Consider the following 26184-nt stretch of genomic DNA (forward strand, 5'->3'; position numbering starts at 1 on the left):
CGCACAGTGAGGTCTTTTTTGTTTCATAGCAGCGGCTTTATTGACTCACATGTCATGCACTGTAACTCACATGAGGTGCACAGTTCATGAGGGTATCACAGAGCAGCGCAGCCATTAACCACTGAGCCCAGTGTAGAGCATTTCCCCACCCAGGTCGAGAAGCCCTCTGTGCACCACAGCCTCCCACCGGTGCTCTCCCTTCTCAGTGCTGGTCCACTGACCGCCTCTGTGGCTCTGACATCCTAGGGCAGACCACGGACGTGTGCAGTTCAGTAGGTGGTCTTCGCTCCTCACCTTATCAACATACTTTAAGATTTATGTATTCTGTAGTGTGTGTGGAATAATCTATGCTTGAACAATATTTCATCGTGTGAACACACCATGTTTTGTTTGTTCATTCGTGCTTGATGGGTATTTGGGTGTTTGCCTTTTGGGCTAGTTACTACACGTAAGTCGGCTGTGAGCATTCGTCATTGTGTGTATGAAAATGTATTTTCTTTCCTCTCGCGTGTTCACCCGAGAGTGCAATGGCTGGTTATCTGATAAGCCTGTATTAAACTCTTTGGAGGAACTGCCATGGTGATTTCCAGAGCAGCTGCAGCGCTGGGTGTTTTTACCCCACAATGAGTGAAGGCTGCAGTTTTTGTGTATCTTCACGGTGAACACTGTATTCCCTGCTTTTTGGTTCTAGCCAGCCTGTGAGTGGGGAGGAGTGCCCTGTGGGTCTGGCTTCTGTTGTGTACTGGTGATGGAAAGTGTTGTTTCAGGAGATCTGTGGGTGCTCGCCTGTCTTCTGTAGAGACCCCTCCATTTAGATGCTTCACCTGTTTTTAAAGTAAAGATGGTTTACTTTTTAAGAGTTATTTTTGTAAGCATCCTTTCAGTTATACAGTTTGCCATTCATGAGTTAGTTTCCTGATTGTGCCCATTGAAGTACAAAACTAAATTTTTGTAAGTAGCCGTTTCCCGCAAACTAGAAATTATTCACTTAGTCCTTAAGTCACATTTTTATATGTCTGTCTGGTTTGTTGTTTTCTTTCTTTCTTTCTTTCTTTCTTTCTTTCTTCCTTTCTTTCTTTTTTTCCTTATGTTTTGCAGCAGAATCTCTTTAGCCCAGGCTGGCCTCAACACCAATCCCCCTGCCTCAACTCCCAAATGCTCTGGCAGTTTAGTTATATAAGTTCAAAGCCAAATGTAAGAGGGTTGGGGAAAGAATTGAGTTAATCCCTGAGAGGGCTACTGAACAGAAAAAGGTTGCTTTTTAAAATCTTGTAGCTGCCCCTCCTTTAAAATACATTCAGATTTATTTTTGTTTCCTCTCGCGTATGTATGAATTATGTGTGCGCATGTGAATGGTGTGTGTACATGTATGCATGCGCGTGTGTATATTAACAGCAGACATACGCAGGCACATATGCCGCAGAGTTCCTGTGGAGGTCAGAAGACAACTCCCAGCTCTGTGTGGGTTCTGCAGCTCCAGCTCTCACGGGCAGTTTGTGCTGTGAACATCTTCAGCCACTGAGCTGTGTGTACTGCCAGCCCCAGACTTGTTAACGTGACCGTGGATGGAAATAGTTTCTCATGGCAACCTGCCTCGTCTTGCACTGTTGCTCCTGTGTCTTCTCTGGGCCGCTCCCTGAGCTGTCTGTCGGCTCTCAGGTCTCCTGAGGTGCCTGCTCATGCCTCACCTCTCCCGCTCTCTGGATCCTTCCTGTCCTATGGGAGGTTTGACTCCCTGACAACTCTTTCACACTGGTTGACATTGCTCCTGCCCTGGAATATCACAATTTATCACTGCTGTCTGCCACAGGGACCTAGGTCTGAATCTGAGCAGGCAGCAGAAAAGCTGTCTTTCCCGTGGAAACAGAAGGCCAGGGTGAGCCCCACAGAGGGTAGACTGAGGTTCTGCCTTCTTGTTCATAGCTTAGTCACCAGTGCCCACTGGGTGTTTCCTGTGTGAGTACTAGCGGAGGTGATCCTGAAGACACTATGGCTCCTGATTGCTGACATCTTTATTACCTTTATAGAGAGAGCGTGAAGGGAGGGTAATTCCCCTCTGCCTCTCTGGCATCCCAGTCAGCTTCTTACTCCAAGCGTGCTCAGTTGTAAAACTGAAGTGAGACCTTTCCCCGAGGCCAGGCTTACTTGTCTGGGCTTCCTCCCTCTGACAGTCTCTTTCACCAGGGCCAACGGTTTGATATGATCGAGCCACTGGGCGCCTACAGGCTGGCCTTGGTGGCACAGGTCAGCGGTACTACCTGCCGGACTGGCGCTCAGAGGAGTGGGTAGAGCTGAGTCCCAAGGTGACATACTTGTTCTTGTTTGTTTTGAGATGGGGTCTCACGCTGTAGCCCTGGCTGTCCTGGAACTCAGTATGTAGATTAAGTTGGCCTGGGACTCACAGAGATTCCCCTGCCTCTGCCTTCTGAGTGCTGGGGTTAAAGGTGTCTTTTCACCCTCTGTGTCTCTCGCAGGACCTGACTGCAGTAGGTGTTCTTTAGCTATGATCATTTCTGGTCTAAGTGAAAACATCCCCTTACCGTCTTTCTGCAGAAGGGTTGTATCTTTCATTCACTGCAGCGGCAGGGTGGTAAAGGTGCCCACGGAAGCCCAAGGCATCCATTCATTCCACTCTGGAGCTGCAGTTACCTAGGGACTCTTAGAGCAGTAAGAGCACATGTGAGTCGTGTCTCCAGCCTCTGGCCTGAGCATTTTAGACACTGAATTCAAGTTCAGGCTCTGCAGAGGGAAGCATCTTTAACTTTAAGGGGCAGGTGATGAAACTGAGGCTGCAGTTTCATACCTATCTATCTGGAGATGCCTGTTCACACCGAGGCCACAGTTTCACATTGTTCTATCTGGAGATGCCTGTTCACACCGAGGCCACAGTTTCACATTGTTCTATCTGGAGATGCCTGTTCACACCGAGGCCACAGTTTCACATTGTTCTATCTGGAGATGCCTGTTCACACCGAGGCCACAGTTTCACATTGTTCTATCTGGAGATGCCTGTTCACACCGAGGCCACAGTTTCACATTGTTCTATCTGGAGATGCCTGTTCACACCGAGGCCACAGTTTCACATTGTTCTATCTGGAGATGCCTGTTCACACCGAGGCCACAGTTTCACATTGTTCTATCTGGAGATGCCTGTTCACACCGAGGCCACGGTTTCACATTGTTCTATCTGGAGATGCCTGTTCACACCGAGGCCACAGTTTCACATTGTTCTATCTGGAGATGCCTGTTCACACCGAGGCCACAGTTTCACATTGTTCTATCTGGAGATGCCTGTTCACACCGAGGCCTGGGTTTCACATTGTTCTATCTGGAGATGCCTGTTCACACCGAGGCCACAGTTTCACATTGTTCTATCTGGAGATGCCTGTTCACACCGAGGCCACAGTTTCACATTGTTCTATCTGGAGATGCCTGTTCACACCGAGGCCACAGTTTCACATTGTTCTATCTGGAGATGCCTGTTCACACTGAGGCCTGGGTTTCACATTTCTCTATCTGAAGATGCCTGTTCATACTGAGGCCTGGGTTTCACACCTATCTATATGGAGATGCCTATTCAAACATGTGTGCATTGTCTCTACCTTATGCTTGTGTTCATCTGATCTGTTTGGCTGTCCATCTGTCTGTTCCAGGTATCCGGCTGGTCTCCTCAGAGCCAGGAAGGCTTGCTCTGGGGCACTCATGGAGCTCTGATATGGCTGACCACTGTAGAGATTCAGCCGCCTCTGGCCCTGGGCATGTGTACACAAAGATGTTAAAATGATAAAAAGGGCTGGGCATAGTGGCACATGTCTTTAATCCCAGCACTCGGGAGGCAGAGCCAGGTAGATCTCTGAATTTGAGGCCAGCCTGGTCTATATAGTGAGTTCTAGGATAGCCAGGGCTATGTGGAGAGACCCTATCTCAGAAAAGGGGGCCAAGTTGAGAAAGAAAAGAAAAAAGAAAAAAAAAAAACCAATAAACATTAAGAGTTAAAAACTGTGAATGACATACCTTGCAGTATAAAGCCAGCTTTTAAGAAGTACATCCTCTTAGGGGTTGAAAGTCCTCGTTCTGGCTGCCTGGGAGGTGCCTCTGTAGATCGCTGTGAGTCCAGCTGCCAGCCTCAAGCTTCCTAGTGGCTTTGCTCTGGAGAAGACAGGCTGCTCTGCCTCTGGCTTTTCAGATGCCAGGGCTGTGCTCAGGGGAGCCTTCGCAGCACACTCACCCAAGAGCTGGAACTCAGCTGTGCCCCCACACCCCCGTTTCATTTGTAGTGTGAAGGTAAGATGGGCGTGAAGTACAGTACAGGCCCTTAAGTTAAAATCAGCTTCCTTTTTAGAATGTGACCCTGCCAGTTTTAGTGTCTGACCCAGTTCAATGTCTCCTTTCTTCTAACTTCCATCCTGGGCTTCTGCCAGACCTACAAACAGAGCAGCTATAGGGCAGTCACTGCAGATCCCCGCCTCAGGCCCTTCTCTCTCATATTCTCGCTGTGCCTGGATTAAAACACTGGTGGTCAGCTGTGTTCTCAGGACTCAGGGTGCTTGCTGGGTGCGTGTGGCAGTGTGACCAGTCTTGGAGGAGCTTTGCTGTAGACGTCACTTCCTAGTTGTGTTTGTGGCAGGGTCTTACTGTGTTGTCTAGGTTGGCCAGGAACTTGTTCTGTAGTCCAGGATGGCCCTTCACCTTCTGGAGTGCTGGGGTGGCAGGCATGTGTCTGGTCACATCTGGCTGATTTTCATTAATTAGTTAATGGTGCTGGAGGTTGAAGACAGAAAGTGTTAGTCATTTTTATTTTTTCAGCAAGATAAGCTGTGATCACATTTCATATTTTAAAGGCCTGTTAAAGATGAGTTTATCTTGTCTTGCTGGGGAAAAGGGCGCTTGTCTGGCTGAGTTTGGGTGGGAACAGCACTTGCTGCTGTTGCTGGAACAACTGACAACCACAGATTCCCACTGGGCTGCCAAGACGGCCTGCACGTGAGTGCAGTCACATGGTGGCTTGGTGGATGAGCCACTGTGAGTCCCCAGGTGCTGACTGCTGAGGGCCCCATCCCAGGAGGACAGAGCTGTAGTCATTCTGGGAGAAGCATGGTAGAGTGTTGAGGGGATTGGCGAGCTGTTTTCCCTTTTGGCACTGACAGGATTTAGAAGCAGCTCTTCTGAGGACGAAGGGTTAATCATTATTTGCTTACTTCACACAAGACACACTAAAATTCCTTTTCAGAACCGTCAGCATTCTTTCCCAGTTGAAGATTCTGATTCCTTTCATTCTTAGGGACTTAAAGAATCGAGGCTGATTTATTCATAAGAATGCACGCTGCCCCAGTGGCGTCTGGGCACTCACTTGTGAGTGAACTTGAGCTGTCGTCACCGTTAAGCAGAGAGATTTGTGTTAAAATTTATTTGTATTTTTAAATTTTTACTTTGTCTTTATTGCAGTGTCTATTTCAATATAACATGCAGTAAAAAAAAAATGAAGACTTTTTTTTCTCTTTTTTTTTTTTTTTTTTTTTTCAGAGCTGGGGACCGAACCCAGGGCCTTGAGCTTGCTAGGCAAGCGCTCTACCACCGAGCTAAATCCCCAAACCCAAAAATGAAGACTTTATTAACGTTTATAATGCTTACAAAGAAAATAGATGCTAAAAGTAGTGTACCTCAGATTTAAGAAAAAGCTCTAATTAAACACTTGTAATACGTCTACATCCAAATTGTTATTTTTGGGCCAAACTTGAGATCATCTGGTCAATATTTATGCCTGCTGTTCATGTGCTGTATTTCTACACAGACTCTGATTTGGACTCTCAGGACATTTTCCTAACACAGCAGGAAACACACACATATGACCAATTGCATTAAAGGAAGGAGTGGAGCGGGGAGTGCCGAAGGCCTCCCCCAAGTGTGTGTACAGGCTTTTACCTTTAGGGCTGCAGAGATGGCTCAGCGGTTATGAGCACTGACTGCTCTTCCAGAGGTTCTGAGTTCAAATCCCAGCAACCACATGGTGGCTCACAACCATCTGTCATGGAATCTGATGGTGTGTCTCTTCTGGTGTGTCTGAAGACAGCGACAGTATATTCAGAGAAATAAAAAGTAGGGGGAAACTGGGGAGGGAGATAGCATTTGAAATGTAAATAAATAAAATAACTAGTAAAAAAAATAAAAAATTAAACATCTTTAAAAAAGACATTAGCTAGCTATGTCTGCAGAGACGGTTCCGTGGTTACCAGCACTGGCTGCTCTCGGAGAGTGGGTTTGATCCCCAGCGCCCACATGGCTGCTCACAGCTATCTCTAACTCCAGTTCCGGGGGACCCGAAGCAATTTCTGACCTCCAAGGGCACCAGGCAGGCATGTAGGACAGAGGTACACATGTTGACAAAATGCACATGCATGTAAAATAAAAATAAGGAAGTCTAACGATATTTCTAGAACTTTATTAAATAGGCAAGCTCTACAGAACTAGGAACAGAGCTACTTCAAGTGAAATTTCTGTATTAAAGAAAAAAAGGGCATACAGGCTTTGGGCGGTCTCTGTACATTTCTCACTAAAATTTCATCTCCATTAAGCAGAGGGATTTCAATTTTTATTTTAAAAAATGTGTGTGTGTGTGTGTGTGTGTGAGTGTGTGTGAATGTGTATGTGTGTTTTTGAGTATGTGTGTGTGTTTGTGTGTTGTGTGTGTGTATGTGTGTGTGTGCGTGTGCGTGCGCGCGCGCGCGTCCGTCCCTGGGAGTGTGTGTGTATGTAGGGGCATGTGCTTATGAGCTCACTGAAGATGACCTCCTGGAGCTGAGGACCAAACTTGGGGTTTATGAGAACAGTTTACAGGAGAGCCGCTGAGCTCATTTTGTGGTTAGGAGTATCTTTAGCTTAACATCGGTTGTCGTCTTAGTTTCTCTTGGCAAGCAAGAGAGTCGCTGGAGCCAACGGGAGCAGGCCACTGCTCTTTGGATGATCCTTGGTAAGATGTGCTGTCCGGTTTTATTTTATCTTTAATTTTTAAAATTTACCATGAACGTTTGTGAGCGCATGGTGTGTGCAGCAGGGTGCTCATGCCGTGCCATAGGTACACAGTAGAGGCCGGCCTCGTGGAGTTGGTTCTCCCCTTTCTTTACTTGATTTTAGAGATCAGACTCAGGTCAGCAGGCTCTTGGGACAAGTGTCCTTCCTCTGGGCCGGATCACTGCCTGACGTCTCTTAGGAGTAGGGTGGCTGGGTGCCCGGGGCTCTCCTGTGCTGGCCACTGCTACTTACAGCTTCAGCAGGAAGTTGGAAGTCCTGGGCTTTCCCCCTGAGACTGCCACTTCAGTCTCATGGGGTGTGAGGTGTCTTGCATTCCCTGACTGAGCTACCTAGTGAGGGGAACTAGCTCTAACCCATGGCATCTTCTGACCTGTGGTCTGTCTGGAGGCAGACATTTGAGGCACGCTTTGGCTCAGGTGGCTTTTTAGATACAGATTCAGCATTACAAACCCCAGCTCTAGAGAGCGTTCGTTCAACTCGCAGCAGTGTTAGACTGTTAGTGGCGGTGGTGGAATTCTGGGTCTTGCTTGCCAAGTCATATGGAAGGGGAGGACCCATGCTTGAGCTCCTAGCTTTTCTCTGTGGGACATGTATCCGGAGGCCTCCTGCCTCAGCTGAGCAGCTCTCCATGGCTACCCTGACGTCTGAAGGGTGCGAGCCAAGCAAATGATATCACAGTATCACAGACTAACCAGTGACAGGCTGTGTTGGAGGGTGACCTAGGATCATTGTGTCCATCTCCTGGATGCTGAGGTTATAAATAAGCATTATGTACTTCAAGGGCTAACCTTGGGCTGTGTGCTAGGCCAGTGGTCTATCAGCTGATCTCAGGCTAACAGTGTTTTAAGAAAAATTGTTGTTTTGTTTTTCAGAGATGGGGTTTTTCTGTGTAGCCCTGGCTGTCCTGGAACTTGCTCTGTAGAACAGGTTGGCCTTGAATTCATAGAAATCAGCCTGCCTCTGCCTCCCAAGTGCTGGCATTAAAGGCATGGGCCACTACTGCCTGACAGTATTTTATTTTTAATTCTGTGTGTGTGTCAGGGGTAGGGTACATATGAGTGCTGGGACCTACAGAGGCTGGAGGTGTCAGATACCTGTAGCTGGAGCTAAGGCATTTAAGAGCTGTCTGACATGAGTGCTGGGAACCAAATTCAGACCCTCTGCAAGAGCTTTAACAGTGGGCCATCTCTCCGGCCCAAAAATTTTGAAAAGGAGTTTCCTTGTTGATGAGCAGATTCTCTTTGAACTATGTGTTCAGGGTAACAGGGTTTCAGGAGAACAGTTGAGGAGATGAGGGGTCAGGCTGAGCCCACACAGAGATGCCCTACAGCTGGAAGGGAAGAGGCTCTGTCTACTGTCACCCGTAAGAGAGTGACTCTGCTAGTGTTCATGGGCTCCTCCCTCCTTCCTCTTTTCCATCTGGGCACCATAGTGGAAGGGCACAGTGGCTTCTGGGATCTTTGGGAAGAGGATTAAGGAAGGGTGGCCATGAGACAGGTTTGCAGTGGCCAGAGGTTCCCTGTTCTCTGCCTGGCTTTCTGTTCCTCTGTAAACTCCTTACGGTGCTTCCCCTGCAGAGGTTTTGGTGCAGCTGAGTCTAAGCGTCTTTCAGATATCCCAGGGTTCAGGGCAGGAAGAGTCAGATATCCCAGGGTTCAGGGTAGGAAGAGTTGGATATTCCAGGGTTCAGGGCAGGAAGAGTCAGATATCCCAGGGTTCAGGGTAGGAAGATATCCCAGGGTTCAGGGCAGGAAGAGTCAGATATCCCAGGGTTCAGGGTAGGAAGATATCCCAGGGTTTAGGGCAGGAAGAGTCCGGAACTTGATTTTTCCTGGTACAAATATGTGGTTTCTCGTTGTTACCTTTTAGCTTACCTTGAAAGTGTACAAAAGGGACTTTCTTGTTTGTAATTAATTGTTTATTTCGAGGTAGGGTCTCTCTGCATAGTGTTGGCTGCCTGGAACTTACACTGTAGATCAGACGGGCCTCTACTTTCCAAGTGCTGGGATTAAAGCTGTGCACCACCAGGGCCCAGCTTGTTTTGTCAGGGTCTCTCTATGTAGTCCTGGCTGTCCTGTAGCTCACTATGTAGCTCACCAGGATGGTCTCAAGCCCACAGACATCCTCCTGTGTCTGCTTCTGGAGTGCTGGGACTCAAGCACAGCTCAAAGCTTCTGTGGACATCTTGCATGCGTATTCTTTGGATGTGGATGCGCATGAGTAAGCCTGGAGGAATTCAGGTGCTGGAGAGCCCGTGGGATGTCAGAGCAAAGCAGTGTCTGAGGGTGTGTGATGGTGTTGGTTTGGACTAAACCAGGAGTTATTGGAGGAAAGAAAGTGCAGTGTGGGTGGTTTTGTTCAAACCGCCAGGGTCGTGATAGCAGAATCTGTTGTGGTTCAGTGTGTTTGAGTAGAACGGGAATTACATACAATAGCACCAGGAAGTCAGAGGCAAAGTGATTTTGAGGTCAGTTTGGCTATAGAGTGAGACCCTGTCTCAAAAATAAAAATAGCAACGAACAAATAAAACCAAAGAGTATACTTTAAACATGGTGCTACAAAGGTAGAGAGCTGACCGCAGGGTCTGTCAGCCGCCTCCACTGACACCAGCAACCGCCTTTTGAGTCAAGGTAGTAGAATTTAAACACTGAGCGAAGTATGGTTTCTAGTTGGAGAAGGGGAGCACTGGTATCATTGTATTCCGTATTTCTTGAAGGTATAGAATGTTCAGTGTTTTTGTGCCTTTGTTTCTCAGTATAGTCTGGCTGGCACACAGTTGATGCTCAGCCAGTGTTGGTTGAATAATCGCATAATCGCCTGCCATGCGTGTGGGTAGAGACTCGTGTGTATTTTCTTTAAAAAACAACAACAACAACAACAACAAAATCACCCGTATTAATTTATTTAGTGCTTGGACCACTGAAGGCTGGAGGTCAGAAGTTGTTTTTCTCCTAACATGTAGGTCTGGGAGGGGGAACTTAGGAACTCAGGCTCTCAGGCTTATCCCCAAGCACTCTTAGCCTCACTAAGCCATCTTGCCAGTCCACATTGTGGGTATTGGACATTTGCTTGGTCGAGTTGAACAAATTCAGAATATTGTCAGTATTAGGGGATTGAATGTTGTGCAGTACACATGAGTGTGCATGGATGGAGGCTGGGGCAGTGTTAGGAGTCTTCCTCTGACAGTCTCTGATTACTGCCTCGAGAGGGTCCTCCCTGAACCAGAAGGTACCATTGCAGCTGGGCTTGTTGGCCCGAGATGGCTCAGGACCTGCTGAATCCCACAGTGCTAGGTTCCAGCACGTGCAGCCATCCCCCAGGTTTTATGTGGAGATTGGAGCAGGAACACCTTCTTCCTAGCCCCTTGCTTGTTTTCTCAGAACACTGAGTGGCCTTGGCTGGTCTTGAGATTCAGATCCTCCTGCCTCAGCCCCTGGGGTTCTGAGGTCATAGGCTGAAGCACCTCAGCCAGCTAGCATTTCTTACAGCTTTGTATTGTAGCTCTGGCCAATGAGCTTCGCCTGAAATGAGCTAATCTCACTCTCTGGCTGATGTTTTCAGTCATCTGAAGTCACTGTCCAAGTGGATTCAGGAAAAGCCTAGTGTGTGTCCAGCTAAGGATGAGCGGTCTCTTCAGTGCATCTCCCTTTAACACGTGAGCTACCTTGCAAATGTCCTCACTGCACGTGTACCCTAGAGGAGCAGGGACAGGGGAAGCCTGTGGGGACTTCTAGTCCAGCCCCCGAGGAACTGCAGCGCAGGTGAATTGGGTAGGGCGATCGTCACTGCCTTGCCTGGTCAGTGCTCCATTCACTCAGAACTCCTTTGCACACTAGAGTTTGATGGTGGGTTTCAGGGCTACAAATGCTACAAAAATGGATTGTTTTGTAATTGCGTTTGTGTATTTGTGGGTGTTTGTCATTCTGGCAGTTTTTAAAAGCTAACTACATTTGTGTATCTGTAGGTGTTTATTATTTCCAGTGGTTTTAGAGATTCCTACAGGCTGTAAATGGAGCTGCTTATGGAAGGATTACTGTCACTCGATTCTGTGTGTGTGTGTGTGTGTGTGTGTGTTGCGTGTGTGTGTGTGTTGCGTGTGTGTGTGTGTGTTGCGTGTGTGTGTGTGTTGCGTGTGTGTGTGTGTTGCGTGTGTGTGCGTGTATGTGTGTGCCCGAGGTTGACACATCTGTACCATCACTGCCCTTTTTTTTTTTTTTTTTTTTTCTTTTTTTTTTTTTCCGGAGCTGGGGACCGAACCCAGGGCCTTGCGCTTCCTAGGCAAGCACTCTACCACTGAGCTAAATCCCCAACCCCTCACTGCCCATTTTTTGAGGCTAGGTTCTTGGGCTGATTGACTAGACTGGGTGGCCACTGAGCCTCAGACTCACCATGTGCCTGAAGATGACCGTGTACCCTGACCCTCCCCGCTGCTGGAATTCAGGCTGTGCCAGGCCACCCAGCCTTTTTAAAGTCTTGGTACGGTTTGGAGGGAAGCTGGGTTGGGTGCGCCAGAGCTTGTGGATCAAGGCTGCTTGTCATGGAGACTGCTGGGCTCCAGGGTCTCCTTCTCCTGAAATGGGTTTGTTTTCTTTGCCTCTCCTTCCTGGTTTCACTTTATTGGTCAAATTGGGGTGTGGTGCTTTCTTCTGCCTCAGACATTCTTAAGGCTGTGTAGCTGACGTGTTTGCAGTAACTGCTTCCTCAAGAGAGGTACATCCTTACAAGGTATTAGGTTGTTGAGGATTCCAGTGTTGTCGTTTGCTGTGGAACCCCTTAGAGGAGGGGTTATAAGAGCCACTTTCCTGAAACTCCCAACCTCACAAGACCAGTGTGCTAAACTATGTTTTTTCTTTCATTTTTATTCTTTCTCCTCCCCTCTCTCCCTCCGTTCTTCCCTCTATTGGGACAGGGGTTCTCTGTGTAGCTCTGTCTGTCCTGGAACTTGCTCTGTAGATCAGAGCCAACTCAGATATTTGTCTCAAATGCTGGGATTAAAGGTTTGCCCCACCACGCCCACTAGCCTTGTTTTTATTTTCAAGTAGCCTTCTCAGTGTATTTCCTTTCAATACACTTTATTTCAGGTAGAGTACCGTGCATGTGTGCGTGTGTGTGATGGTTGACTGCTGAAGCTAGGGCTGCACACAGCCAAGCAGAATTTTCCCCTCTGAGCTGCATCCCAGCTGCAGGTGCAGATCCAGCCATCAGTGTGAAAAGGGGAGGTTTTGTGCCCCGGGCTGTATGGGAAGGGTCTTTGAAGCAGCTGCTGAGGTGGGAGGGCAGCCATCCTTGCCTCTTAGTCTGGGCGGGAGTGCACGGCCTGCATAGATCAAAACTGAGCCAGCTCACTGGTAAGGTGCTCAGCATGGGCCTGGACACTGAGCTTAGTCCTCAGAACTCACAAGGTAGGAGACACTCCCCCAGTTGTCCTTTGACACCCCGCCCCCATACATGTGCGATAGCACACTGCCTCTGCAGTCACACTAACACGTGTTTTAAAATGCCCTTCATATCACATACCACATCACCAGCTGGCGATGTCCTCTGACTCCATCTCTTTCTGGGGCCAACTGGGACGGACACTTCTGGCTCAGACAGGGCATCCAAGTGCCCTCCTGCTCCTGCCTGCATGCCCGGTCTCCAGCTGCACTCAGGAGGAGCTTTTAAAAGGCTAAAGTGGGGGTTGGGGATTTAGCTCAGTGGTAGAGCACTTGCCTAGGAAGCGCAAGGCTCTGGGTTCTGTCCCCAGCTCCGAAAAAAAGAACCAAAAAAAAAAAAAGGCTAAAGTGATTGTGCTCGACACTGGGCTTCTCAACAGTAGTGTGTGTGTGTGTGTGTGTGTGTGTGAGAGAGAGAGAGAGAGAGAGAGAGAGAGAGAGAGAGAGAATATGAATTCGTGCTTGTGCCTCCTTGTGCAGGTGAAAGTGAAATCCCTAACCTGGCTTGGAGCCTTGTGTGATCCCAACATGAGCTGATGTCTTGCCCTGCTTTTCCCTCATGTGCTCTGGGCTCCACTCTCAGGTTTTCTGAAGCATCTGTGTTCAGATCTCCTGGCCCTTGATGTCCACGTCCTATCCCATTACTCTCTTCCTGTCCAGTTCACATCTGCCTGGAGTTAGCTTCTGGGACAGTAGGTGCTTGTCAGTCTCCTGCGGTGCCCGGTGCAGTCCACGCACACGACTGGGGCTTAAGTCATTGTTGAGGAACTGAACCAGAAGGGAAAGGACCTTCACATTTGAGTCACATGTGTGTGACCCTGTGGGTGCTAGAAATGGATTTGTTCTCCGTGACCCACACGTGTGTCCTAGGGAGGTGTGAACTGGTGGACAGACTGTGTAGACTTAGGCTTTGAATGATGATAAAGAAAGTTCACTTTATTTCATTGTGAACAGTTTCCCAGTTTATTGCTGGAGAAATAACCAGGGGTCAGAATAACTTAGGCAGGGAGATGACAGTCAGGGATGAACTTGTCTGTTACCAGAACCAGAGTTCCTTGTGTCCACACATCCTTTTTGCATATGGTATTAGAGAGACATCAGATGTCTTCAGCTGAAGCTGTGTCTTTAAGAAGTTCAGTTTCTGACTGCACTGCCAGGCTGGCCTCACACTCCCAGCCTTCCTGCCTCAGCTTCCTGGGTCACGCCTGACGTCGTTTTGTTTTGCGATGCTGTTGGTATCTATAGCTGGTTCTACAGGGTTATTGAACATGCCTTCTTACTTTATCGTATTATTCAGACCATAGAATTCAGTCATTGCATTTCTTGAAACAATAAAATTTCCAAAGAATTATTAAAATTTTATTGCTAGAGAAACTTCATTGACTAACAAGTCAATGGACAGTCGTACTTGGCCTTATTTTCCATTCCCTGTTGTTGATAAGGAAAGTAGGTCATCAGTGTAGCAGGAGTGTTTTGAAATACTTGGGCCGTTCACATCTGCAGAAGTTCGGCACTCAGCCTGAGCACTCGGGATCAGTTTGGTTCTTTACAGAGGCCTCGGAGAGGCCTGCAGCCATGGATGGTTCCTGGGCTGCCTCTGTGTTCTCTGGGGCAGGCAGAACCTGAGCTGTCTTCAGATGCAGGCCTCTCCTGCCGTCCTTCAGAGCCCAGGGATGGGGAGAGGCAGCTGTGATCATAAAGATACTGTGACTAGCAGAGATCAGGGGAGGGCCTCTGAGCACGCATCTTTGCATGTTAGCTCTGTAGTAAGAACATGTACTGTGACATTGGAGAACTAGGGCTTCTCCTAGCGTCCTGCTTTAATAATCGCAGAACCTGTGCTTGTCACTGCGTGTCACTCTGTCTGCGGGTCACTCTGTGTGCTCTGTGTGGGTCTCTGCATGCAAGTGTGAGCACGGGTTCTTGGTCTTCAGAGTCGCCTCATGCTCACAGCATCCACCGTTCATTTCCTGTCCGTGATGGCATTTGATGATGCTGCCATTTCCTTGGATTTCTCAGAAAATGCTCATTTCACCTCAGGTAGTCTCTTGCTGCGTTTCCTAAAATGAGTACAAGGTGTGAAATATGAAGGTTCTAGAAAGCTTCAGAAAGTATAGAGAACTGTTAGCACAATTTAGCGTGTAGGGATTGCGTTTTTGGTGGATGCGTGTGCACACGGGTGTGTGTGTACATGTGTATGCATATGTATACACGTGTGCATGTCTATTTCTAGTACTTTATGGTGGTGGGTTGTTCTCAGGCAGTTAGCAGTTGTAAAGCTTTAAATCAGCAGTGAGGATTCACTTCCTTGGGTGTGGCCAGGGTGCTTTCTTTGCTTCATCTCAGTAGTTTATCCAGATTCCTTTCTGAATTTTGGTTTTCCCGTTCTTATGCTCAGGAAGCGGAGGCTCAATGTGGCTTGATATTTAAAAATCACAGTGGAACTGTGGCCTTTGAGGCAGCACCCCAGGGAAGGGTCTGAGGAGCGCCCCAGTGACTGAGAGGCAGAAGGGATGTGTGATGTGGAAGTCAGTGCTGAGAAGGCAGGAAAGCCGGCCGGCCATGCTCTGGGGCTCTGGGTCACAGGAATTCTTTCTCTCTGGGCTGCTGGCGTGACCTCTCTGAGAGAGGCTGGAAAGTGCGGCAGAGCCTGGAAGCAAGTGCTTTGCAATTCCACTTCAGACTTCCTGGGCCCGGGCCTGGCCACACAACCACAGTGTAAGTCTGTTTTCTTTTTTTTTTTTTTTTTTTTTTTTCCCCGGGGCTGGGGACCGAACCCGGGACCTTGCGCTTCCTAGGCAAGCGCTCTACCACTGAGCCAAATCCCCAACCCCATAAGTCTGTTTTCTTGTTTCTCTGTTTGTAGAAACATTTTAGAACCAGATTGCTTGGAGCTATGGAATTGAAACATGCATCTGCCCAGACTGTCCATCTGTCTCTGGCTGAAGGGAAGTTACTTGGAGGCTTTCATGAGTTGGACTGTTCTTAGCATTTCCTGTCATGGTATGCTGCACACACAGTAGCTTGTCCTGTACTTGCAGTGTCTGTTACGGAGTTAGCGGTCTCCAGCAGGACCACCTTTAGCAAGTCCAGCAAGGGCAGAGCATAGGGCTCCTAGCCCCTCCCCAAAGCTGCAGCTTAGCTGACCTGCTGTGTGTGATTGCTGCGTATGCGGTCCTTTTAGAGTGCAGGGATGCTCTGCAGTGAAGAGCACTTGTTGCTCTTGCCAAGGACGTGGGTTTGATTCCCCACACCCACATAGTGACTTGCAACCATTTGTAACTACAGCTCCAGGGGGATCTCACATCCACCTCTGACCTCAGGGACCAGGCATGCACGAGCTACACAGATAAACCATACACACAAAACATAAAACCTAGTATGTATTAAGTTAGGCAAGTCTTGTTGGGTTTTGTTTTTGTTTGTTTGTTTGTTTTATTTTATTTTTTTAAATAGGTCTCCTAGTGTAGCTCTGACTGGATTGGAACTTGCTTTGTAGTTCAGGTTGGATCATGAACTCACAGAAACCCGGAGTGCTACGATTAAATGTGTGAGCTACTACACATGGCCTTTTTTCTTCTTCTTTAAATGTCTCCTGTGACTGTTAGTGTTGAATGCAGTGAAAATGTATGACTTACAAGGATTCTTTGAGCATCACGGATAGACAAATTAAAGGCCAGCCACCTTCTACCCAGAAAGGATGAGTGTTGGGTTCAGTGTTTAATCAGGAATCTCCTGCATCTACTTGATCATCTTCTCTTGTGAACATGTTCCACGAGGGTGGACAGGGTTACGACAGTTCTTACTTCTTAAAAGGGACGCCAGACTTTAAGACATTTGCCTCAGCTGTTACCGTACTGGGTTTTGTTTTGTTTTTGTTTTTGTTTTTGTTTTTGTCTTTTGTAGTTTATCTTTTAAGTGTTTATTTAAATGTTTGACCTACATACAGGTCTTTATACCATGTGTACTTGGATGACATTGGGTCCCTTGGAAGTGGAATTACAGACACTTTGGAGCCACCTGTGGGTGCTGGGAGTCAAACCCAGGTCCTCTGGGAGAGCAGCCAACTCTTATCTCCCTACTGTTATTTTAATATAACACATCCAGTCTGCATTTAAAAGTGCCTGTCATGAAAACAGCAGCTTCTGGTGTGTGTGTGGGGGCATGGCCTTCCCCTCAGGAGGCTTTGGAGCCTTTCTGTGGTTGCCGCTGGCTGGGGGAATGTTGGAGGCCTACTGCGAATTCCTCACCGATGCTCTGGACTGGTGTCTGCAGAGCTGCTGGCAGGACTTTGCTAATAGGAGTTTTCCTGTGTTTCTTACAGGATGTGTTTCCTTTCATACACACCATAGAAATGCATCTGCATGAATCCTTAAACAGACAGTGTCTCAATAAACAGGGGAATGTTGAGATGCCAGTGGTCTTTTTCTTAAAATGGGATCAGTGGAGACTGGAGAGAATGGAGGGACGTTTACTCTGGCTTTGGAGACAGTTCATTCTCTGCCATTGCAGTGTCACAATTCTGTTGCCTCTGTTTACCCTTCTCAAACACTGCACTGCTCTCCCTGTGCGGGCTTGCAGAGCCATTGCTGGAGAGCCAGCCTGTAGCCGTGGGGTCCTTGCTGGTCTGTCATGCTTCCTTCCTTAATGCTTATCTGCAACACAAGGAGATCTAAGTTTCTTGTTCTCTTGGTGTTAGGGATAATGAATAGTACTTTCCAGAGTTAGGCTTTCTTTATTTGGAGTCAAAGCTGAGGTATATACTGTCTGCTACCAACTCGCTCTGTGACAGGCAAAGGCCTGGCATCCAGCACTTGGGATGCCGAAGCAGGAAGACTGCAAGTTTGAGTCTAGCCTGGGCTACATAGAGAGACCCTGTCTAAGAAATGAAAGAAAAAGCCCAGATTCCTGGGTAATTAATCAGTTCTTTTGGCTTCAGCGATACCTAGAAACCAGGGCAGAGAGACAAACGGCCATGTCGAGATTGATACCAGCCCTAGAGAGGACATTTAGTGTGGCCTGGGCCTCAAGCTTCCTCTCTACTGGGCTAGTCAGGTGTTCTAGGCATGGTCACTGTTGCTGTGAAGAAATGTGATCAAAGCACCTGGGGAGGAGAGGGCTGTTTGCTCACACTTCCATCACTGTTCACAGGACAGGAACTCACAGAGGGCAGGAACCTGGAGGCAGGAGCTGATGCAGAGGCCACGGAGGGTGCTGCTTACTGGCTTGCTCAGCCTGCTTTCTTATAGAACCCAGGACCTCCAGCCCAGGGATGGCCCCACCCACAATGACTGGGCCTTCCCTTATTGATCACTAAGAAAATGTTCTTGGGTACGGCCCTATCCTCTGGAGGCCATTTTCTCCATCGAGGTTCCTTCTTCTCAAATGTCTGTGGTTAACATAAGACCAGCAGGCGTTTCAGGTCACCCAGGCTAACGTCAAATCTGCTTTGTGGCCAGGGTAGCCTAGTCTTGCCTTTGCCTTTCAAGTGCTAGATTACAGGTGAGTGGCAGTGTCTGGCTTGGTTGTTTGTATTTTGTTCTCCTTCCTCCTCCTCTTCACCTCTTCCTCTTCCACTACAGCCACTGTCACATCTGTGCTATGCAGTTTGTTGGCCCCAAACAGAAACTGCTGCTCTCTCAGCCTCTGATGGACATGGGTCACCACACCTAGCTTTCTGTGTTTACTTTATGAAACTCATCCAAGCATCTGTCAGTCTTACTGGAACCAGGGCAGAGTGGTAAAATCGCATCTTGTAGGGGGTATAGGTTAGTTTTGTAGTTCTTACATCAACTGTGTGTAAATCCAGGGCCTTACTGTATAATCTTGGGTAGCCTGGAAGTTACCGTGTAGACCAGGCATTCCTTGAACTCAGAAATCCACCTGCCTCTGCCTTTGCCTCTGCCTCTGAAGTTCAGGGGTTAAAGGTGTGTACCACCACACCCAGCTAGAGTTGGTGGAAATTAAAAGACATATTTGCACTGTCTCCTACTGATTGGAATTGGCTGTGAAATCTGTGGAACATTTCCTTGATTTGCTTAGTGGTGCGCTCGTGTGTGTGTGTGTGTGTGTGTGTGTGTGTGTGTGTGTGTGTGTGTGTGCGCGCGCGCGCGCGCGTGTACAGGTACATGTGTGTTTTCAGGAAGGTCTTTCTTGGGTGATTTTCCTTGCCTTTTTTCCTTCTGTTTTGACAGTCCCCCAGAGCTGGAGCTGGCCAGGATCTAGCACTGGGGTTACAAGTGCGCCACATCCCAGCTTCTCTCCAGCAGTTCTGGGGACAGGGTGGGCCCTGTCCTTACACGCCAAGTGCTTTGCTGGACGAGCTCTTCTCTGCTGGCCTATCGCTTTGTTGATTTTTGGAGTCTTGCTCCTGATTCCAAGCTGATCTTCAATTCTGTCCCTTCTGCCTCAGTTTCCATCATGCCTGGCTCTCTGTCCTCTTCTTTTTTTCTTTTTCTTTTTCTTTTTTTTTTTCTTTTCTTTTTTTCAGACCTGGGGACCGAACCCAGGGCCTTGCGCTTGGTAGGCAAGCGCTCTACCACTGAGCTAAATCCCCAACCCCACTCACTGTCCTCTTATGTCTGAGATACTAATGTATGAAGAAAGGTCATGTACCGGTGGGAGCATTCAAAGCTTGACAGACCTCAGGAGTAGCTTCTCCCTGGCAGGGCGTTTAGAGCTGTCCCTGGCTCTCCTTGGTCAGAACTGTCTAATTAATCCTTTCTCATACAGTTAGGAATCAGCTCCCTTAGAAAACATGGTGGTTTGTTAATTTACTGTTTATCACTTAGGCAAGAGAACTTAAAAAAAAATCCAACTTCAATAAGACATTTAATTTTTTTAGTTTGTTTTTGATATCTTAGTTTTCCCGCTGAACTTTTGAATGCCATTTCTCAACACTGGTGGCTCTTAGAGTTCTAGTCTTTGGAACAGTTTTCAAATTTGTCTTTGTTTGGAAAGGGTATTAATGCTGCTGCTGTGGGAGAACACAGAAGTTTGCAGAGTCCTTGGTTACCAGTGTTCTTCTGTATGAAAGTTATACTCATCTCCTAATCAGTAGGGCACTGGGTGGGATTTTCCCCTTTGGGTAGGGAAAGTTAGTGGGCTCTTAAGTGCCAGTTGCAGTGTTTACAAGTCAGTGAGGCCTACAGCATCTGTGCTGGACGCTGTATAGATTAAAAATAAACACACCTTTATACGTGTCATGCATCACTTAAAGTATAAGCGAGAAAACCAAAGCCATGTGCAACATTACTCAGTGACTTGGGGACAGTTTCCTGACCCCTCAGAGAAGCCTGTGGTGCTGGAGAGATGGCTCTGTAGTCAGGCCCTGTCTGTTCTTGCATGGACTGAGGTTCTGGTCCCAGCACCCATGTGGAGGCTCACAACCCCCTCTAACTCCACTTCCAAGGGATCTGATGCCCTCTGTTGGCCTTTGTAGGCATTGGTCTGGGTCCCTCCAGACTGTAGGATGTTCAGGTGCCTGGGCTCCCTGCTGAGCAGCAGTGGGCAGTGGCCTTTTATCTATTAGACCAGTGAAAGGCGGCTGGGGGTTTAGCTCAGTGGTAGAGCGCTTACCTAGGAAGCGCAAGGCCCTGGGTTCGGTCCCCAGCTCCGGAAAAAAAAAAAAAACAAAAAAAAAAAAAACCAGTGAAAGGCAGCACTCACTCACGGTTCTCCCTTTGCTGTAGGGTGGGGCCGGGGAGGAGGGCTTATGTACTGGTTTTCATTTCTCTCAAGAGCCAGGTAGGTAGAAATCTGTTAGGGCACAAGGAACTGTAAGGTCCTTCCAAAGCTCAACCCACCCGACACCTTAGAGACCCCAAGCAGCCCACACTTCCCTCAGCAAGTCTCTGACTGCTGCGTTTTCATTGTGGGGCGAAGGACCTGTTCATGGAGGGTTTGGTTTTCACTTCCCAAGTGACAGTAATGCCTTGCACCTTCTGTGCACATTGTCCCCTTTGGGCCTTTAATGCATTTGGGGAATGGTGCTGGTTATATACCTGGGGTCTTACAGTAGGCAAAAGTGAGATCTGTAGCTGAGGCTAGCTTTGAACTCCTCACCTTCCTGCCTCCACCATGCCTGGCAAGTCCATCTTAAGTCCATCTTTAAGATTTTAAATTGTCCTCCTGCTCTGTCTCCTTTTTAACAAGTTTATGTATTTTAGGTATTAGTGAGTGCCTTGATAGCTTTAGGGTTTACAGCAAGTGTCTGTGTGTATTTTTGTTTATCTTAGGTAGTGTGTGTGATGTGATGTGTGTGCCATGGTGCACGTGTGTTGGTGTGATGTGTGTGGACGTCAGAGGCTAACTTGGAGAGGTCAGTTCTTCATCTCGGTGAGCCCACGTGCAGGCCTCGAAGGTGACAGCTCCTTCCAAGCCTCGATGGTGTTAGCTCCTCTGTGTTTGCTTTTGCTGTCCAGGGCCAGGAAGACACATTGCTGTGTTTTCTTCTGGGAGCTTTGCAGTCTCAGCTCTGTTGCCGAGGCTCTGAACCCATCTGATCACAGCGTCTTTCTGTCCGCTTGCTCCTGGCTGCTCTGCTGTGTCTGCACCCTTCATTCACACTCTGTTCCCACGAGTGGTTTTGGTTCCTGTGTTGAAAGTCAGTTGGCTAGAGCAAGTATCGGTTCACCTCAGGACTGAAGTTTTTTTTTTTTTTTTTTTTTTCTTTTTTTCTTTTCTTTTTTTCGGAGCTGGGGACTGAACCCAGGGCCTTGCGCTTCCTAGGCAAGCGCTCTACCACTGAGCTAAATCCCCAACCCCAGGACTGAAGTTTTTTAAAATGTGATTATTATTGTTGTATGTATGTGTGTACACTGTGTATGTGTGGGCACATGTATGTGTGTATACTGTGTGTGTATGTGCTGGCATATGTGTGTGGGGTACATGTGTGTATGTCTGGGCATGTATGTGTGTATATGTGTATGTGTTTGGACACATCTGTGTATGCGGCACATGTATGTATGTGTGGGCACATGCACAGAGATCAGAGGACAACACTGTGGACTTGGTTCTCTCCTACCATTTTCACATGTGTTTGGGGATCAAGCTCAGGTCACAGACGTGTGCAGTAGGTGTCCTTTCCCTCTGAGCCTCTCTCTGGCCCTGGACTTTGAATTCTGTTGCATTGATTTATGTCTGTCTTGTCAACTCTCACACCCTCATGACAACTGCTTCCACTTTTCTGCTTTGTAAAAATGTGCATGTGTATTTGTTTGTGTGTGCACATGCACTTCTGCTAGGGATTTACAATGTGCCTTTGTCCTTGTGAGCTCCTCCCAAGATGCTCAGATGAGTGTGGGTACGGCCACGGCGGTCTCTCGGTGACACAGGCATTTTCTCTTCTGAGCTTTGTTGTTGGGTTTGCTTTCGGGTGGGCTCCCTTCCTGTCCTTATTCATGGTGTGTGTACCTGTGTGCATGTGTGTGTGTATACCTGTGTGCATGTGTGTGTGTATACCTAGGTGCATGGGTGTGTGTATACCTGTGTGCATGTATGTATGTGTGTACCTGTGTGCATGGGTGTGTGTATACCTGTGTGTATGTGTGTGTGTACCTGTGTGCATGTGTGTATGTGTGTACCTGTGTGCATGTGTGTGTGTGTACCTGTGTGCATGTGTGTATGTGTATACATGTGTGTATGTGTATACCTGTGTGCATGTGTGTGTATGTATATACCTGTGTGCATGTGTATGTATGCTACCTGTGTGCATGTGTGTATGTATACCTGTGTGCATGTGTGTATGTGTGTGCATGTGTGTATGTGTATACCTGTGTGCGTGTGTGTATGTGTGTACCTGTGTGCATCCCCATCTGTGTGTGGGATTATATGTGTATTGGGGTGTGTGCTCGCAAGTAAGTGTATGTGTGTGTATGCTCAAGTATATGTGTGAGTGTGTGTGAGAGAGAGAAGGCAAGAAAGAGAGACAGACAGACAGATAGACACCTTTTAGTTTTTGTTTTATTTTTGGTTTTGCTTACTTTTCTGTTGAGTTTTTTTGAGAAAAGTTTTCTCTGTGTAACTTTGCCTGCTCAGTCAATAGACCAAGCTGGCCTTGAACTCAGAGATCTGCCTGCCTCTACATCCCAAGTGCTGGGATTAAAAACCTGCACCAAATCCGGCTAACTAGAATTGATTTGTGCTTATGTGTATGTGTGGTAAGGGTGTGAGTGCAGGTATGTGTGGAAGTAGGAAGAAGGTGTCGGATCCCCTGGGGCAGGAGCTACAGGCAATCATGAGCAGCTGGGTGTGTGTGTGTGTGTGTGTGTGTGTGTGTGTAACATATGTGGGGGCTCTGAGGGAGCAGTCAACACTAACCACTGGGCCATCTTTTGAGATGCTTGCTGAGATGCGCTGGAAGGGACTCTAGCTTTTGTGACCTGTAGAACTGATGGCTGAGAAGGTGGTGACTTTGGAGAGAGGCCAGTATGGAGGTATGTTCCTTGAGTTTTTGACCACAGTAGAAGCTGTGTCTGACTCGCTCTTGAAGGAAGAATTAAGGCTGTTGGCTGAGTGTAAGACCTTAGCATCTTGTACCAAGGATTCCAGTAGTCAGCAGGGAAGGTCAAGCAGCAGCTGGGCTACAGAACACAAGGAGTGGGGACCTGCCGCTGGGCTTTTGCTTCTGCCCAGCCACACGTCCCAGCAGTGCAGAGAGGACACTGCCACATAAGCCTTGCAAAAGTGGACAGAGGCTGTGGCATAAACTCTTTTTCTGCATCTAGTAGTGGGAGGGACGTAGAAGGCGAGAAATAGCATTGCCCACCTCAGGTCCCACGTGGCACAGACAGACAGCTGTTGGCCTCTTCTGTTCACAGCGGTCTGGTTTGCAGTGAGTTTGTCAGGGTTTGGCCATGTGCCGGTTCCACTTAGCTTTATTCGAGTTCCATTTGTCTTTTTGAGCAGAATGCTGTACAGCAGCAGACGGGAAAATTACATCAAGTGCTGGCTAGAAAACCTGAGGTGTGGGGGGCTGGGGCCTGAAGCACAAAGCCTCCCATGTTCATGCCCATCTGGTAACCCAGAGAGGTCCCAGGACCCCAGCTAGCTGTTGCCCACAATCCTCGTGCCCAGCTTCCTCTGCAGCAGTTGAATGACCTGACATGAGCCTCCATCCTGGTCTCCTTTCTCCTCCACACTGGCCTGTTCCTTCCCTTCTGTCCAGCTGCCGCTGCCATGCAATTCAGGCTTTGGCTGTCATGGCTCGTAGCCAGTAAATGGCTCCAAATGTTTGCTAGAATGGAGCTGGCAGGCTCACTGTCATCGCGAAGCCTTGATCAGCCTCTTCCCACTTAATTACAGCTCCTTGTTGTAAGACTGGGCTCTTGACTTCTGTGGCAGCCTCAGGTCAGATTTCCCGTTCCTCACTGGGCCTTAGCAGCCAGCAGTTGGTCTGGGTAACTGCAGGGCAGAGGGTAGTGGCAGCACAGGGAGACAGGGCAGCAGCCGCTCGCCTCAAGTCTGCTTAGTTGGTCGTGTGGAATGACTCTAGGGAGCCAGCACAGTGCTCAGAGGGGATGCTGATGTTGGGATGAGGGAGGGTGTTAGAAACTGGAAAACGACCCTGGCAGGTTGGGAGGAAAGGATTTCCTTCAGCTTCACACCTACAAGGTTCCTTCCTTAGGTACTTTCCTATCTCCAAATAGGAGTGGCAGGATGAGCCTTCCTGCCCACCCTGAGAGGCCCGGCGGATTTTCCCTCAGGTCCTGCCTTAATCTTTCTCTCAGACTGCCTCTGGATGTTGTGAGCTTTCTGGATGTTGCAGTGCTCTCCCTGCTTCTACCGCAGAGGGCTCTGGGATCTGCAGTCAGACTGACTGCCTTTTAGGAGAGCAGACAGTGCCGAGGAGCTGTTTCCAGCTCGCCTGTTGTGGACGTGCAGGTTTGACGCACGTGGTTCTCACACATTCTTGCTGCTTTCTTTTTGCAGACACGATGCGGCGAGTGGTACGACAGAGCAAGTTCCGGCACGTCTTTGGACAGGCAGTGAAGAATGACCAGTGCTACGATGACATCCGCGTCTCCCGAGTCACCTGGGACAGCTCCTTTTGTGCTGTCAACCCCAGATTCGTGGCCATCATCATAGAAGCGAGTGGGGGAGGGGCCTTCCTGGTGCTCCCTCTGCACAAGGTGAGTGAGCGAGCGACCTCCATTCTCGAGCTGGAGATACAGGCTGCTGTTTCTAAGTCGTCTCATGTGGGTGCTGGGAACTGAACTCAGGTCCTCAGCAAGGGCTCTAACCCACTGAGCCACGTCTTCAGTCTCTGACCTTTTGGGTTTTGAGTTGTAAATGGAACACAAGCTCAAGAAAATGTCCCAAGGGATGGGTTTTAGCTCTGCAGTTTAGCTCTCTTGTTGCTTAGTTGTATATGATCCTGGTTCCACCCATGCTGCCAGAGTTGCCGGTGTTGGCGGCGTCCACACAGACAGACACAACACAAGATTCAAGATTTATCCTGTCTCTGGGTGATAAACCGTAGCCGAGAATTTGTGCTGTTTAACAGCGGTAGGAGCGAAGGGTCCCACCTGGGTGGCTCTGTGTGCACTTCTCAGGGTGGGCACCGGTCCTTTCCTGACCACGCCTTTCCCTGAGCCCTGTCCCAGCTGGGTATAAGATGGAGCTCTTCTGCACCTGCTCTCCTTAGCCTGTAGGAGGAGGGGATTTGGTGAGTCCTGAGCCCTAGAGCTCAGAGTTCAGTCCCTGACGTGACGTGCAAATGCAGGTGTTGGGTACAGCTGTTCCCATGCGGTGAAAATCTACGGTGGCAGCGCCAGACTAGGGCATGTCTCAACATGGAGCGTGGGTTCTGAAAGTAGGACCATGAAGTCCACCTCTGTCAAGAGCACTGCTTGACTTCACATGGGGAAGCTTCCAGTTCTTGTAGTTCCCTCTCAGATGTCCACAACCAGCTCGTTCTGGTTTAAGGCCTGTGCTTGACATCTGTGGCTGGATTGATTATTGTACAACTGAACCAGCTCTGGGAAGAAATAGGAAGATCAGAGCAGACACTTGTCCCCAGTGCACCTTCCAATTAGACAAAGTGAATCTTGCCGTTAATTGGAGCTTTTTCTACTTGGATACTTTGTTTCTGTTTACTGGTGCCTTACCATTGTGCCTTACCATCCTGCCATAGCCTGATTTTGAAGTGAGTGTCAGTTGTGTTTAGTCCACACATCTGTTCAGTATGTTCCTCCAAGGGTTTACTTTTTTTTTTTTTTTTTTTTTTTTTTTTTGGTTCTTTTTTTTCGGAGCTGGGGACCGAACCCAGGGCCTTGCGCTTCCTAGGTAAGCACTCTAACCACTGAGCTAAATCCCCAGCCCCTCAAGGGTTTACTTTTAACTGTGTGTGTGTGACCACATGCCCTCACAGGGACAGGTACGTGTGGATCCCCTGGAGCTAGCTACAAGTAGTCGTGGGTCCCTTGCTATGGGTGCAGGGCCTAGAACTTACGTCATCTGGACACACTCTTAGCCACTGGGCCCTCGCTCCAGCCTGTGCATTCCTTTATTAGTAGCGAGCGCTCAGGAACATTGCTTTCTCTTGCTAGGGCTCAGGCCGGCCAGCTGTGAGGACAGTCACAGCCTGTCTGCCAGGTCAGGAACTCACGGTCTGCTTGGAGTGAAAGCATTTTTCTTTTTATAAACTGAGGAACGAATTCAAGACATTCTTTTCTTCAAAGAAATGGAACAAGCCAATTAAGAAGCCCAAAATAAACTC

General features: G+C 48.3%; 1 protein-coding gene across 3 annotated transcripts in view; it reads left to right on the forward strand.

Annotated features, from left to right (window-relative positions):
* Nucleotides 1-26184, forward strand: part of Coro1c (coronin 1C) — a 71930-nt gene that overhangs the window by 3243 nt on the left and 42503 nt on the right. For all 3 annotated transcript variants that reach the window (XM_087579210.1, NM_001109327.3, XM_087579211.1), the window contains 1 exon segment: nt 24396-24595. In XM_087579210.1, the coding sequence (XP_087435336.1) occupies nt 24396-24595 (200 nt within the window).

This window comes from Rattus norvegicus, chromosome 12 (assembly GCF_021556685.1).
Source record: "Rattus norvegicus strain SHRSP/BbbUtx chromosome 12, alternate assembly SHRSP_T2T, whole genome shotgun sequence".
Lineage (NCBI taxonomy): Eukaryota > Metazoa > Chordata > Mammalia > Rodentia > Muridae > Rattus > Rattus norvegicus.